The sequence below is a fragment of the Equus caballus genome, chromosome 16, assembly GCF_041296265.1.
Source record: "Equus caballus isolate H_3958 breed thoroughbred chromosome 16, TB-T2T, whole genome shotgun sequence".
In the NCBI taxonomy this organism is placed as follows: Eukaryota; Metazoa; Chordata; class Mammalia; order Perissodactyla; family Equidae; genus Equus; species Equus caballus.
Window position 1 is genome coordinate 49,638,256 of NC_091699.1, and position 16,406 is coordinate 49,654,661.

Consider the following 16,406-nt stretch of genomic DNA (forward strand, 5'->3'; position numbering starts at 1 on the left):
AATAGCCTGTGAGCAAGTCAGGCTTCTAGGCCCCCTGGCTGTGTGAAAAGAGCAGTAATGGAGGCAAGTGTCCAGGGCTGAGTGGGGACAGAGAGTACAGGTGCTGCTGGACTCGGCAAAGTCACAAACTTAGAGGACACAGTCCTGCTGTATTCAGATAGAAACATCCCTCCTCTTTCCAAGTGCCCAGTGTCCCAATCTCTTATAACATGAATGGGTATATTTAAGAAAAGTTTTGCACAAGGGAAATGACTTTGAATTGTTGATGTAGAGAATTCATTCTCTCCCTCACCTCTTTTTAACAATGCAGTTATGGATGTACAAGCATTTGAGAGGCTTCTGGGACCTTGCATGGACATCATGAAGAGAAACATCTCACACTATGAGGAACAGCTGGTGAAGATGTTTGGCTCCAGTCTGGATCTGATCGATCCTGGGCAGTAGGTGTGCCACACCCCAGAGCCTTCTCAGTGTGACACCAAAACCTTCCGGTCAGCCACAGAACACACACAGTAAAACAGACATGACAGAACTGTTCCTGCTGTTGCCACTGCCACTGCCATTGCTATGGCCGTGGGCATTTTGAAAACTTGAAAGTCAGCACTAAGGGATGGGTAGAGGTTCAACCTACACCTCCACTTTGCTTCTGAAAGCCCCATTATTAGACCATTTGTAATGATTTCTCCAACCCAATTTTCACATCTTTGGTTCAAAATGGCATGTCTCTCCAACAATTTAAGTGCCTGATACAAAGTCCAAAGTGTAAACATCTTCCTTTCCTGTCTTGCTGCTGCTCTTGCTTTTGGATGTTACCACAGGTATGCACAAACCTGGTGTATAACTGTAGACACCCTCCCCCAGCCTTTCTCAAGGAAGGAAATGTAGCCTTCAGTCTCCTCATGTGTCCTTTGAGAAAGTCCACATTTGTTCACAATTGTAAACTTTGGTTTTACAGTGGCAAACAGTGGCAGATGGTGGTAAAGGTCTGTGGTCCTGTGACATTGTACTGTCTGCTGACGGCTGCACACATTACAGCTGTCTTCAAACTCACAGTAATGCTTAGGGAGAGGCCCTGCCCAGGGCCCAGCAGGTCAGCACCCCAAAGCACACTGATTGGTCATTGGGACCCACGTTAGAGCAGAAAATTTGGGCTCGCACATTCTCCAGGTAGCAAAGAGCCAGGGAAGGTTTTCTGGGTTGTGGCGGGGTTTGTTTTGTTTTGTTTTAGTAGATTCTGTTTTGTTTTATTTAATCTCTGTGCAATTTGCATGAATGAATTGCTGTCTAATTATAAGGAGCCAGGGTCTGGAGGTGCCATCACTTTATCTGACCCGAATACTTTCCTGGGCAACTCCTGCCATCTCTTGTTTCCAGTTGCCCCTACTGGCTAATGGCAGTGTGCGAGCAAGGGGTTGTACTACAGAGAGAGCCCTTTCCTCCTACTCCAGCGTTGTTGCATAGCTTTGCTATTTAACTATCAATTTTTAAACTTGTTAAAGAAGAAGCTATTTTTTGGAATTAAAAAAAAATTATTTCTCTAATTAGTAAATTCCTTTTGGACATATTCATGTATGTCAGTTTGTCAGCTCACTCAGGCATTCATTCTAAAGATCAGCTCTTTTTGTTAGTTTTCAAAAATTGGCGTAATTTACAGTTTGATAGAGTTACTGTGAAGACCTTTTTAATTAAGATGTTGGGATGTTTGGGGTTCCAGAGGTTAATCCCAGAGAAAACTAATTTAGCTTATATTTTAAAACTTTTTTTAGCTTTTAATTATATCAGGTAGAATTCTGAGTTATCCAAATTAACTAGATATACTTCAGAATGAAATTTTTTTTCTTTAGAATGAGTTAGAATTAGATGCTATAAGAGATTCCAAGAGCAGTGTGAAATTTGCGTAAAGATAAATTTGAATGTCCTGGCCAAGTTTATATTAAATCAAGAGGCCCTTTCCAACATGATTTTTTTTTTTAATTTGTATAACTCAATAAATCCCTCAGAGATTATATGCTGGGGCTTGAGTCATTCCTATTGTGGATAATGATGGAACCCACATGGTCACCTTACATTGTCCACATAAACCAGGCTCTCTGCTTTTGCATGGACAGTGTGGTCAAGAGATTTCCAGAGTGTTGACCCACCACAGCCTTGGTCACTTCTCCCTTTTTCTTGTGCTCTGTAAAGTGAAAACAGAAAGACTCTTTTCAGACTACCCTAGGTAGCCTGCTTTGCAGATCTCAAAATTGTGAAAGCTTGTAACTAATACTCCAAATCAGGCAGCTAGCACTGGGAAAGCCCATGTGGTTTTTCCCAAAATTTTCCAAGGTTCTTCTTTTTATGGTGTTGTTTTATTATCAAATAAATTAAGAAAGCAGATCTTGGACTTTAGCAGACAAAAACCACACCTTTTTCTTGCAGAGGTAAGAGGTATATTGGGCTTCAGGAGTGACAAAGAGGTCTAGCCTCAGACTATGTGAGGACTCTGTTTAAACATTGAGAAGATGCCCCCCTTACACCCCCTGTGCCAGCATTAGTTAGGACTGGCTATGAACTCCATGCCAGAGTCACTCCTGCAGGCTACTAGGGATGAACCTTCTCATCCTGTTCTGTTGTATATCACAACTCAGTCTTCCCCTTCACAGAGGCCTCTCTGACACCCCGACTCACTGATGGTTGCTGTTTTACAGAGTAGAATTCCTCAGGTTTAAGTCCTCCTACTCTAAGTACAGATTGGTATATGGATCATCAGTCCAGACCCTCACTGCATGCAGAGCCCCTTGGGGGCCTGGCTTGAGGAAGGGAGACTTTAAAAGGACCAGTGTAAATGAAATAGGACACAGCCATTACCAAGGTGCCAGGAGTCTGACTGTGTTTCAATTCTCTTTACTGCATGGGGGATCAAAGGTGGCAGACCAGGTCCCACTCAGGGCTCTGGTGCCCCCATTATGCTGGGCAAGCCCTACACTGATGGTTGAGCCTCATGGGGAGGAGTATGTGTTGGGAAGAGATCCCTTTGTTAATTGTTTATATTGTTCTCTTCTATGGGTTAGAGCTTCACACCCTCTTTTCTGGCTTTGCTATTGATTTTGGATGGTAGAGAATGTTCCTGAGAGCCTTGAAGTCCAACCTGCAGTATTATCCTTCCTTCTGCCCCCAGTTTATCACACCCACTATCTTTTGGTTATATTCTCTGAAGAAAGGGTTCTGCTCTGTCCTCTTAGTTGACAGTTCTTATATATAATTGTGTTATGTATAATTGCTATAGATTCTCAGAAATCAAAGTGGAGCTTAATGGTTAATTCATCAGCAAAGTGGCAAGAAATGGCTCTCCAGCCAGTGGAGGTCATGTTCATCCTCTTGCCCAGATTCTCTACTCACAATGGTAGAGTAGTCAGAGGTGCCACTGGCACCCAGCAGCACCCTGGGCATGCAGCATTTCCATGTCCTGTCACAGTGTACAAACAATCCTCTCTCATTTAGAAAAATTGAAAGAGCATTTTTGCACAGAGAAAAAGGAAAAAGACCCATGAATGTCATCTTTTATCTTTTGTTTTCAGTTGGCTGACATTGGAATTTTTGTTCTTGACATGCACTTGTAAACCAATCTTGCCAAGATACAAGTTGTTTTGGTTTTTCACTACAATTACCTCTTGTTATCCTGTCTTGACTGCTGACGTTCCTCAATGATTCTAATGTCTATTTTATGGGAAGCAGCCTTCCCATGGGTTTCCTTTTACACACTGCAGGGCTATCTTTGTACAGAAAAAAAAAAGAAAAAAAAAGAAAATTGTCACTAGCCTCCTGGGGGATTTGCAGAAAACCATTTAGCCCACCTTAAAAGGTAGATTCCTCATTGTTTTCTTAAGCTCATTGTAATAAAATAAATCTAATTCAGCATTATTGTGCTACCTCAAAGGTAAAATGTTTTAAGGTCTTTTTTTGGTCCTGAATTCTACATATAGTGTTTGAAGTGTCTTTCAATTGGAATTATTTTTAAATCATTGGGGAGAATCTTATTTTAACCCGTTTACACTTGTATTTTCATCTCAGAAGAATAAGTGATTGGAAAGTGATCAATTCTTGTTCTGTAATATTGAATATATAACTAAATCATTGTTTGCCATAAACAAGATTGGTTTTTTAAAAGGAAACTCTAGGGCTTGGCTTTGCTCTTGGTTAATAAAGGCTGACAAATCATGTCTGACTTTCCAGTGCAGCCTTGTGTTGTGTGTTCGTCTCTCATTTTAGCGCTCCAAGCCATTATAGCACTCATCTGGCAGATACGTTGTTGGGATTGGGGTGTGAGATCTTGAAAATTAGAGAGGAGGCCTGGGCATGTGTGTTAGGGTTCTCCATAGAAACAGAAGCAATAGGGTGTGTGTGTCTGTGTCTGTGTCTGTGTCTGTGTATATAAAGAGATTTATTATTAGGAATTGGCTCACATGATTATGGAGGGGGCTAAGTCCCAAGATATGCAGGGTGAGCTGGCAAGCTATAGACTCAAGAGAGCTAATGTTTCATTCCAGTCCAACACTGATGGCCCAAGAACCAGGAGAGCTGATAGCATGGTGCCCATCCGAAGGCTGGTAGGCTCGAGGCCTAGGAAGAACTGATGTCCCAGTTATAAGGCAATCAGGTGGGAAAATTCTGTCTTACTTGGAGAATAGTCAGTCTTTTTGTTCTATTTGGGCCTTCAACTGATTGGATGAGGCCCACCCACATTAGGGAGGGCAACCTGCTTTACTCAAGTCTGCTGATTTAAATGTTAATCTCATCCAAAATCACCCTTACAGAAACTCCCAGAACAATTTTTGACCAAATATCTGGGTACCCCACAGCCCAGTCAAGGTGATACATGAAATTAACCATCACAACATGGTATTTGAGTTGTTGGGGATGGTGTGCAAGGGCATGCAATATATGCCTTGCCGGAGAGGATATGCTCACCATTGAAGCCCAGCAGAAAACAACTCCTGTCTGACAATATTACTTATATCATTTCCTTCTCTGTAACATGGCTATCACCAGAACTAACAATGACTCTGTGATAGCCCACTGAACCTACAGTTTCTTTCTTTTCCAAGTGGCCAAAGGAAGCTTATTCTACAACAAAATCATGTTCCAGGAGCTGGGCTGGTGGCATAGTGGTTAAGTTTGCATGCTCTGCTTTGGCGGCCCAGAGCTTGTGGGTTTGGATGCTGGATGTGGACCTACACACCACTCATCAAGCCATGCTGTGGCAGCCTCCCATATACAAAATAGAGAAAGACTGGCACAAATGTTAGCTCAGCAACAATCTTCCTCAGCAAAAAAAAAAAAAATTCATGTTCCAGTTTGATCTTGCCTTTACCTGGCAGTACAAAAAGGCCAAGTACTAGGTGAACTTACAAAATACCCGTGTGGGGCCCAAGAAACTGGTAGTTGAACCCTCTCAAAACAAAATTGGCCGTGTTCCAAGGCTTTAAAACTTAAATATAGTTTGGCCTTTGTGGTTTTGGTGATAGTATTATTATAAACAGTTAAGAAGTGCCAGTGCATCATCAAGATCGTATTGTCCACAGTCTCAGCCTTGAAGAGTGAACAGCACAGAAAGACTTTGTTTTCTGTGTATGTTTTTTTTTTAAGATTGGCACCTGAGCTAACAATTGTTGCCAATCTTTTTTTTTTCCTTTTTCTCCCCAAATCCCCCCAGTACATAGTTGTATATTTTTTAGTTGTGGGTCCTCCTAGTTGTGGCATGTGGGATGCCGCCTGAGGGTGGCCTGACAAGCAGTGCCACGTCCATGCCCAGAATCCAAACCAGTGAAACACTGGGCCACCGAAGTGGAGCGCGCAAACTTAACCACTCGGCCATGGGGCTGGCCCTCTGTGTATATTCTAACAGGAAGCTAGAAATGTGTCCCATCAAAGTTACCTGAATATATCCTCAGCAATCTTAGTGCTTCAATTTTATAACAACAGAATTAAAACAGTATTACTTATAATGTGGTTAAGGAAATTGGGGTCATTTCACAAGACGTCATGTTAAATATGAATTTTGCTTCCTTTACTCATTCTCTCTACAGACAAATGTTCCATCACAGAATATGGCCAGTGATGCATACTGTTACCTGATTGTTTTAGATCATGCAGATAAAATGCAGAGTGTCAACCAGGAACGTAGTGAATGATCACTTGCTAATTCAGATAAGTATTATCCAAGTTCTGAATTCGAATGTCAGAAATTAGTTCTGACTCAGCTCATTTGTTCATTGAACAAATCTTGATGACCTGCTGTAGATATTCCTGACACTGTTTAAACCCCAGGAGTTAGCAAGAGTAATGATACTGAGGTCCAGCAGGGCATTCCTGGATCTTTCCTCCAGTGCTGATGGAGCTTATCTTCACGTTTCTGGACTCACAGACAACAGCCCTGGTCTCCTATTTCAAGAATGATCATGTTCCCAATGCCTGTCGTTGCCCTTGGTCATGCTGCTCTTCTCTGTCTGGTCTGCTGTTACGTCTTCGTAAAATGAGTAGTTTGGATACACAAGCATGCAGTGTCCCTTACTGCTCTAGCTTACATCACACAATTCTGGTTAAGGAAGCATTAAGAGAGCTGTGAAAGGAGAAAGACTAGATTTAAGATTTGAAGGAAGATTCCCTACAGGTAGGGATTCCTCAGAAATTGTCATTTTCATGCTAGTCATCCTAAGTACCATCATGAAGTTTGGCCAGAGATGCCTTTCTGGCCTGGGTTGCCTTCTGTGATGACGTGCTAAGAGTCAGATTTTTCTAAAAGTGTCTCTTTTGTGTGACATTTCTACCCCTTCCTCTTGGACTTCTTCCCAACCAGAATCCTTGATCCTGTGGGCAATTCTTTCTGTTCTACAAAAACAGTTATCCGGCTTGTCTTTAAGTACACAAAGTAAAGCATTGCCCAGCCCATTTGTGGATTACAGGGCAGGAGGCTGACCAGGCTGCAGGGTGAAACCAACACGAGACTAGGAGCTACCCTAGACACTAGGAAAGCCAGCACGACCCCTTGCAGCTCTTCACCAATCAGTCCATCCTGACAGGCAGAAGAATGGGCATTTGCCAGTCAGCTCTTGGGGAAGGCAGTCGAAACAGATAGTACCAGCCAAATCTCCATGGTCTGCTTGGCCATGGGCCCCACCCCTTCCTTCCTCTGCAGAATTGCACTGAGCCATGGTCAAAAGGTACTGTGTATTCGGCTGGAAGCCAGGATCCAGCAATCTCCTTTCTGGCCAGGTCCTCCAACCCCCAGAATGAGAGGCAGGGGTATACAGTTTTTTTTTCTAGAAAATGGGTAAAAAAGGAAGAGGTCAAGTCCAGATCCACCAGATAAGCAAACCAGCACTTTCCAGCATAACATCTAAGCATAGTCAAACTAGACATTTTCATTCTGAAAATGGAAGGTCTGGGCATGAAGGGACACCTCTAGTACACAATGCTGTGCCTGCCCAGCCTGGGCAGCTGGATGAACAGGGGACCTGCAGCTAAGTCTGGGGCCTGCAGGGCGGGCAGGCAGGGAAGAGAGGCCTTTGGGGCAGATGTGTGTCAGTCCCAGGCAAGTCAGAATAGCACACAAGCCACATTGGACCCCTGGCGTCCTGTCTCAGAGCTGTGCGGCTAGCCCCATGCCTGGGGTGAAAAATGAGGCCACACATAGGCTCAAAAGAGCCTGGAAAATCAAAGGTCTCAAAAGGCCTGGAGAATCGCCCTGGACCCCAGACAAGGGGTGGTCTCCCCTTCCAGCTCTGGGAGCCAGAGCACTTTCCCAACTAGGACAGAGTGGGGGGACAGACAGCACATGACCCCCAGACTCCCAACTCGGGGCACTTGCCCCTACCTCAGTAACTCTAGATGGTTCCACTGGGATGGCAGCTCCTGGCTGAGGTTGGCCAGACGAGGATGATTTGGAGAGCTTGTCTAGGATCTCGGCTTGCTCCTTTCTGTAAAGAAGGAGACAGGCTTATGGGAGGGCATCCACCCCTGCTGCCCTTGGCTTTCCCACAGGCATTAGCCCAGTGAGATTCCAGCCTGGCCCCTCACATGCCTGAGCTGGGCCAAGGCCCAACTATAGTCGGTTCAGTGGCTGGTGTGGTCTTTCCCCCTGTTCTCACTTTAAGCTGGGCATCTTCAGCTCACAGCAAAAGCAACCCCCACTCCCTGACAGAGAGCTGACCTCACAACTGAAAACCAAAGTGGGTTATCCTCATACCTGATAAATGGGTAAAGCTAGTTTTATATCCCGGAAAAGCTAGCCTCGCACCTCGGAACTGGTTCAAGGGCTAGGTTTACAAAACATGCATGCAAAAGTACATTAAAAATGCTGGAGTGGGGCCCGCTGAGACGGCCAGCTTCCAGCACAATGGGGATTTCTCAGAGTGCCCCTCTGGGCTCTTTGCTGCCTGGACGTGCAGGGGACAGGGTGTACACGTCCAGGACATGCTGGGACCTGCCTCCACTCTGGCCCTGCAGGATCCTTTTCTTGGTAATTTTCCTGCCCTTTGCTCTGGAGGAAAAAAAATCTTAGCAATGATTTGCAACCAGCCCTCCCCACGTGGCCCAAGTCCAAGGGCTATGGGTGCGGGGGAGGAGGGAGGGTCGTTGGGGACCTGAGTCCCACACCTTCTCCCATTGGGAACATTGTGTTCCAGACTTGAGCTGTATATCCAACCCTTAGGCACTGGGGTCCCTGGGAGGACACGAGGCCCAATGGTGTGGGGTTAAGCGAGAATAGCCAGCTCAGTTTAAGGAACAGGCAGGGAAGGGGATTTGGATAGACGTCCAATCCAAGGACAACGCTACCCCTGCACTCCATCCCTATCCCTCCTCTGGCCCCGGGCCCAAGCAGAGAGGAACGCTTCCTCAATCCCAGGACAGGGCTGCATAGGAGGGACAAAGTGCGGCAGAGGGGCAGCAGCTGCACACACACCCCTCCCCCTCCCAGGATCGGGGGAGCTCCCCAACTGTGATCTCCAGCACAGAAGGGCTGCTTCGACCTCCTTGTCTACTCTCGCTCCCTCCACCCTTGAACAACCTCTTTTGCCCTGCCTGGGGCCTGGTTACTTACACCCCTGAGGCAGGTCTCTGCTCAGCACTGGCCTGCCATCCCACATCTCCAGGTCCCTTGCTGTGCTTACTGCCTGGCTTCTGGCCCTGTCCTCTAACCTCTTGCACCCCTGCCCCCCTCAGCAATGGCCTTGCCTTGTTTTTAGGGAGAAAACAGAAGTGGCTGGTCAAAAGCTCAGGGCTCCTTCTCTGCTCCCCATGTCCTCCTCCAGCTCCTGCCCCATTGTTCTCCCTTCATGGCAAAAGACTTGAGACTTGTCTGCAGTTGCCTCCTCACTTCCCATTCTCACCACAGCTCATCCCTGCAGTCCCCAGTGAATTCCACCTGCAGAGCCAAGTTCACCATGATGGACTCCTCCCTCCTGCTTCAAGAACCACCTTCTCAGGAACATCCAGTTCTTCTGGTTTTCTTCCAATTTCTGTTGCCAGTTTTAACCCAGACTACAGTTAAATGTTGGAGTGTCTCAGGGGGCAACTCTAGGTTTCCCTCTATTCCTGCCTGGGAGATTTTGTCAGGAACAGTGTGGCTTTGAGTGTTAGCTCCATGCTGCTCATTCCAGATTTATTCCTCCCTCTGGGAGACTTTGCTGAGCTGAGTGTCCAGTGGTACAGCCAAGATCTCTCCCGCGTCCTCCTCACTCCACCCACTGGGAACCTTCTGCAAAGTTTGCTTTGCCTCTTTTTTTTTTTTTTTTTTTTTGATGAGGAAAATTGGCCCTGAGCTAACATCTTTTGTCACACTTCCTCTTTTTGCTTCAGGAAGATTGTTACTGAGCTAACATCTGTACCAATCTTCCTCTATTTTGTATGTGGGATGCCATCACAGCATGGCTTGATGAGTGGTGTGTAGGTCTATACCTGGGATGGAACCTGCAAACCAAATGCTGCCAAACTGGAGCACACAAACTTAACCACTACACCACCAGGTGGGCTCCTACCTTTTTTTTAATTTAAATTTTTTAAAAGCATGGAATATAACAAGTACAGAAAGGTGCATCAAACAAAGGCATTCTGTTCAATGATTTCTCACGGGTCAAAGACTCACAAAACACAACCCAGATCAAGAACACTATCATCGCCCTGCAGCCCCGCTTGTGGCCTACTAGTCATTCCCTCTGCTCTATCCTGAGTTTTTTTTTTTTTTTTTTTTTTTTTTTTATTAATGTTATGATAGATTACAACCTTGTGAGATTTCAGTTGTACATTTTTGTTAGTCATGTTGTGGGTACACCACTTCCCCCTCCGTACCCTCCCCCCACCCCCCCTTTTCCCTGGTAACCACCAATCAGATCTCCTTCTCAATATACTAATTTCCACCTATGAGTGGAGTCATATAGAGTTCGTCTTTCTCTGACTGACTTATTTCGCTTAACATAATACCCTCGAGGTCCATCCACATTGTTGTGAATGGGCCAATTTCGTCTTTTTTTATGGCTGAGTAGTATTCCATTGTGTATATATACCACATCTTCTTTATCCAATTATTAGTTTCTGGGCATGTAGGCTGGTTCCACGTCTTGGCTATTGTAAATAATGCTGCAATGAACATAGGGGTGCAACGGACTCTTGAGATATCTGATATCAGGTTCTTAGGATAGATACCCAGTAATGGGATGGCTGGGTCATAGGGTATTTCTATTTTTAACTTTTTGAGAAATCTCCATACTGTTTTCCATAGTGGCTGTACCAGTTTGCATTCCCACCAACAGTGTATGAGGGTTCCTCTTTCTCCACAACCCCTCCAACATTTGTCGTTCTTGGTTTTGGATGTTTTTGCCAATCTAACGGGGGTAAGGTGATATCTTAGTGTATCTATCCTGAGTTTTAAAGTAAGGTGTTTCCTTGATTTTTTTGATTGTTTTATCACCTAAACATGCGTCTCTAAAAAGTTACTTTGTTCATACAGTGAAATATACACCTATAATTAAATGCATAAGGGAGAACCCATCCTAACTGCTGGTTTTTAGCACAATCTTTTATCTTTTCCTCTTTTGCTTACTCTTGCCTCTCCCTTCTATCACCATCATCTGTGGAACCATGGGTACAAGATATATGTTACCTATATTTCTCTTGCTTATATCATAAAAATATATATACATTTACACCACTAGTTTGTCTTTGCTGTATACATTTAGATCATTTTGTACACACTTTTCTGCATCTTGCTTTTCTTTTTCTTTTTTTTTTTTTGAGGAAGATCAGCCCTGAGCTAACATCTGACAATCCTCCTCTTTTTTCTGAGGAAGACTGGCCCTGAGCTAATATCCGTGCCCATCTTCCTCTACTTTATACATGGGACGCCTGCCACAGCATGGTGTGCCATGCAGTGCCAAATCCCAACCAGTGAACCCTGGGCTGCTGAAGCGGAATGTGCGCACTTAACTGCTGCACCACCAGGCCAGCCCCTGCATCTTACTTTTCTTACTCATCCCCACTTTGTGGCAGGCCCTTCAAATCAAGTGATATTATTCCAATTCTTTCTTTTTGATTGTGACTTAAAATCTGTCCACACACTTTTTGATACTCCTCCCCAAAATGTGGAGCTAATTTCCTTATCCTTGGATATAGCCCAGCCTTAGTGACTTTGCTTCTAATGAATAGAATGAGGCAGAAATGACACTGTGACATCTGAGTCTAGATTAGAAAGGTGATAAAGCTTCCAACTGGCTTCCTCTCTCTTGGAACCTTCATCCTTGGAACCTAGCCATCATATTGTGAGGAAGTCTAGGGCATAAGGAGAGGGCACACACGGGTGTTCTAGCCCCAGCTAAAGTCTTCAACTAACAGCTAGTATCAAATGCCAGACTTCAGAAAAGAAGCCTCCAGATGATTTCAGCCCCAGCTTTCAAGCTTCCCAGACTGATGCAGCAGGGAAGAGCAATCTCCACTGAATCCTGCCCAAATGGCAGATTCGTGAGCAAAATAAATGTTACTGTTTTAAGCTACTAAATTTGGGTAATTTGTTACACAGCATAGTAACCAGAACAGTACCGAGGTACCAAAACGTCTCCAACCATGCCCTTGTGCAACTTTTTTCCACTACACATGATGTAGTAATAAATATCCCTGACCATATAGCTCATATCTCAGTGCTTTTCTTTTTATAAGTAAGAATCCCAAGATTGCATTTTTATTTTACTTGTCCAAAAGTATATGCATTTTTATTTCACTTGTTTGCCAAATTGTTTTCCAAAAAGGCTGTAACCGATCTTACCTTTGTCCACAATGTTTAGATGAACGCTTTTCTTTACATGCCTGAAAGCAAGTGTTGGTGCAGCCCTTTTTAACTTTTGATAGTCTACTAAATATAAAGTGACTTATTTCATTGTTACTCTTTAAAAAAATAAAGTTTCTTTTTTAGAGCAACGTTAGGTTCACAGCAAAAATTGAGTGAAAAGTACAGAGTGTTCCCATATACCCCCTGCCCTCCAACACACAGCCTCTGCAGGAGAGGTAGTAACAGGGAGGGCACAAGGTTGCCTTCAGGGCAAGGGTGATTAACCTTGGGTGTGGTGGTTGTCTTCTGCTGAACACCATTCCTGAGACAGACTCAGCTGAGGGTTAAGATCTGGACCACACACCACAACATGAATTTTGTATGTCTTTGCATTTGTTCATATTTTATTCTTTAATAATATTCTACAGGTTTCATGTCCTTTAATAAGATTTTGTAGGTTCCCCACCTAGTACACTTCCTATATTTTCTTAATGCATTTATTCCTAAATATTTTATAATTTTATTATTAATTGAATATTTTTCTCATTTTTATTTATTTATAGGGGCTTGTTTGTAGTAAATACTATTATTTTTAATATATTTTTCTTGTATTTTTCACCTTAACATTTTCTCTTACTAGTTGTAGTAGTTTTCAAGAAAGTCCTTTGGATTTTCTAGATTTACAGTCATGCCATTAACTAAAGAGATAGTGTAATCCCTTTCTTTCCAATATTTACAACATTTCATTGTCTTATCTTATTACATTTGCTAGAACTCTAAGGCAATTTGTAATGATAATAGTGTTGATGCCACACCTGTCTAGTTCCTGATTTCTAAAAAAATATATAGTTTTAATATCTGGTATATGTTGACATAATTATTTTATATTTTATATCTTTTTCATAAATTGTGCCTTTGTTAGATAACGGTCCTCTTTATTTTGCTCAATGCCTATTGCCTTAAATCCTACCTTCTCTGATGTCACTTGGATACTCCTGTTGTGTTCTAGTTTGTGCTGGCCTGATCTCTCTCTTTGCTAACTCCTTTACTCTCAGCCTTTTTTTCTTGTGCTTTTCTTTTTTTAGATTTTTAAAAAAATTTTTCCTTCTTCTCCCCAAGGCCTCCCAGTACATAGTTGTATATATTAGTTGTGGGTCCTTCTAGTTGTGGCACATGGGATGATACCTCATGAGTGGTGATAGGTCTGCTGCCAGGATTCGAACCAGTGAAACCCTGGGCTACCAAAGCAGAGCGCACGAACTTAGCCACTCGGCCACAGGGCCAGCCCCTCAAGTGTTTTTCTTGTAAATAGTATGTGTCTGGGTTTTGTTTTTCTAACCCCGTCTCTAGGTCTTTAATGGAGGTTCAAGGTGTCCTTATTTAGTATGATAAAATGTTTGACTTTGCTCATTCCATAATTATTTTATGTTTATTCTAAGTTTATTCTAAGTTTTATGTTTATTTTAAGTTTATTTTACTTAGTGGTTTTATCTTTTTATTCAATTGAACTTTATGAAACTACCATTTTTGTAGGTCAGAACAGTCGAATGTTAGGAATGCATTTTATACATCCAACCTACTACTTTGTTTTTTTTCTCTCTCTCTTTTAAGATGTCATCGATTTAATTTTTCCCTTTGGTAATTTGGAAATTCTATTACTTTTTTCCATTCCACTAGTGACTACCTTTCCTCTCTAGGCATGAAGACTATCCCTTGGCTGGGCACAGGTGGCAGATAATGTGCCTGTGTTATGGGGGAGAGTTTAAAGCTGCTGGCTCTTCTTCCTTGGTAGGGTAACTTATTCTATCTGTCTGGGAGCTTGTACAATGTTCTCTTTCTCCTTGGAGTTTAAGAATTTTACTATAGTCTTTCCCTTCCATACTGCCTGGGAATGTGGTCAATACTTCCCATATGCAGACACAGCTTTTTCTTTATGTCAGGAAAGTTTTCTTTTGTAATTTGTTTCGTTGGTGCCTCTATTTCACCAATCTCTTTTTCTCCTTCTGGAACTCCTGTTGTTTGCCCATCAGGATTCCTGGATTTGGCCTCCAGATCTCCAGTCTGTTCTCTCATGCCTTTGAGCTCTGTGCATCTTTCCATTGAGCTGTGAGCTATTTCTTCCATTAGACCCAAGTGCCTTTTTCATATTCCTCCAACATGCCAAACTTGTTCTTTCCTCAGGGCCTTTGCACTTGCTATGCTTTCTACCAAGAATGGCTTCTCTTAGATCTTTTCCTGCTCAGCTAATGCCTTTGGGTTGATCTTAGCTCAGATGTCCCCTTCTCAGAATCACCTTTCCTGCTGCCTTGGACATAAACACCATACTCTGCATATGAGCTTGGCTCTTTATCTCTATTGTATTCACACTGCCCGTAATTAAGTTATTTGTTCTTTTACTATCTGTTGTATACATCTTCAGCACTCCCAACAACTCCCCACTGGAGGGAAGGGAGTCTGTGAATCATTTGAATTCTTGCTGTGTCCACTCTTACCACGTACCCCGTGTCCAGCCCAGGTCAGCCCTTGGTAAGCACTTATGGAAGGAACGGTAGAGTGAATTAATGCTGAGGCTACCCCAGAAAGACCCTGCTTTGTCCAGCCTCCACCCCATACACAGGAACACTGGTTTGGGAGATTGGGTGGCGAGAAGAAGATAAGACAGTGTCTGTCTGTGAGGGCCTGAATGACTGGTGCCTGTTGCGCTTTTATTCTGTAGCTACAGCAGCCACTGCAGGTCCTGAAGCCACAAGCATGGAATAGGAGCAGGAGCTGGGCCGGGTGCAATCCCACTGGGTGTGGTGGGTTCTGGGCCTGACCCAGCTCTAGCCTTGATCTGGGGCCCTCTCACGCTGCCCTATCCTCTCACTGTTCTACTTTCTTTTTTTTCCGTGGCACTTATCACTTAACACTACATGGCATTCTTTCTATTTAGTCAGTCAACAGGAGTTTCTGGAGCTTACTTAGTGTTTGCAGTGCTCAGGATACATCCATGAACAAAACAGAGGATTCCCACCTCACAGAGCTCTTTTTCTAGTGAAGGAAGCCAGGCATGGCCTATAAGGATAATAAATGCCTACATAAAAAAGTGTGTGAGAAGGTGGTAACTGCTATGAAAAAAAGTAGAGCAGGGTAAGGGGATAAAGGTGATCACAAGTGCTTGGGGCAGAAAAGTGCAGGTTGCAGTCTGAAATAAGGGGCTCTGAACATGTTGGGGTGCAGTCCTGTGGAAATCTGTGGAAAGTGCATTCCAGGTACGAGGAACAACTGGAGCCCAGTCCCTGACTAGGAGAGTGCATGGGGTGTGATATATGAGAAACTTTAGGAGGCTGAGCAGTGGGGCTAGAAGCAAACAGAAGAGATGCAATCAGAAAGGTAATAGGGAATCATGGGGCCCCTGCCAGACCTGGCTTTTCTTTGGGGAGGTGCTACTGCAGGATTCCAAGTAGGGCATGAGGAGTTCTGACTTGTGTATTCACAGGTTGATGTGTGGAGAACAGAGTGAAGGTGACAAGGGAAGCAGGCTGGGAGGTGGCTATGACATTGCCCTGAGGAGAGGTGGTGGTGACTTGGACTGGGTGGAAGCCGTGGACCTGGCAAGAAGTGTTTTCATTCTGGGTAGATGTTGCAATGGAAGCAACAGGACTTCCTGGTGCATTGATGTAAGTGGGAAAGAAAGCAGTCAAGAAGTACTCTGGGGTGTTTGGCCTGAGCAATAGGAGGGACTGACCTGCCATCACTTGAGCTGGTGGAGGTGGGGTGGAGTGGGTTTAGGGGATGAGCCAGAGCTAGGGTAGCACAAGTTGAGTTTGAGATGCCAAGTAGAAGTCAGAGTGCAGACGCTTAGTCGACAGTTGGACATCAAGTCTGGCATCAGGAAGGGTCTGTACTGGACATACACCTTTGGGAATCATCTACATGTGATCTATGTAGGTGGAATTTGAAGCCATGAACCTGGATGAGATTATGAGGGAGATAGTATAGACAGAGAGAGAAGAGGTGAAGAGGAGGAATCAGTGAGGTCAGAGGAAACCAGGAGGGCATGGAGCCCTGGAAGCCACACAAGGAAGGTGCTTCCAAGAGAGGAGAGATCAGCTGGTCACAGGAAATCTTT

At 43.9% G+C, this 16,406-nt stretch overlaps 1 protein-coding gene and 1 long non-coding RNA gene across 4 annotated transcripts in view; one reads left to right on the top strand and one right to left on the bottom strand.

Annotated features, from left to right (window-relative positions):
- Nucleotides 1–4,204, top strand: part of PRKAR2A (protein kinase cAMP-dependent type II regulatory subunit alpha) — a 120,490-nt gene extending 116,286 nt beyond the window's left edge. Inside the window, exon 11 of the mRNA XM_001916256.5 lies at nt 311–4,204. Within this exon, the coding sequence (XP_001916291.1) occupies nt 311–444 (134 nt within the window). The 3' untranslated portion in view covers nt 445–4,204. The remainder of the gene's footprint in view (nt 1–310) is intronic.
- Nucleotides 1–9,720, bottom strand: part of LOC138918037 (uncharacterized) — a 44,728-nt gene extending 35,008 nt beyond the window's left edge. For all 3 annotated transcript variants that reach the window (XR_011426910.1, XR_011426908.1, XR_011426909.1), the window contains exons 1-2: nt 9,214–9,720; nt 7,853–7,955 (exon numbers count right to left, since the gene is read on the bottom strand). This is a non-coding gene — a long non-coding RNA (uncharacterized lncRNA). The remainder of the gene's footprint in view (nt 1–7,852; nt 7,956–9,213) is intronic.
- Between the last annotated feature and the right edge of the window lie 6,686 nt (nt 9,721–16,406).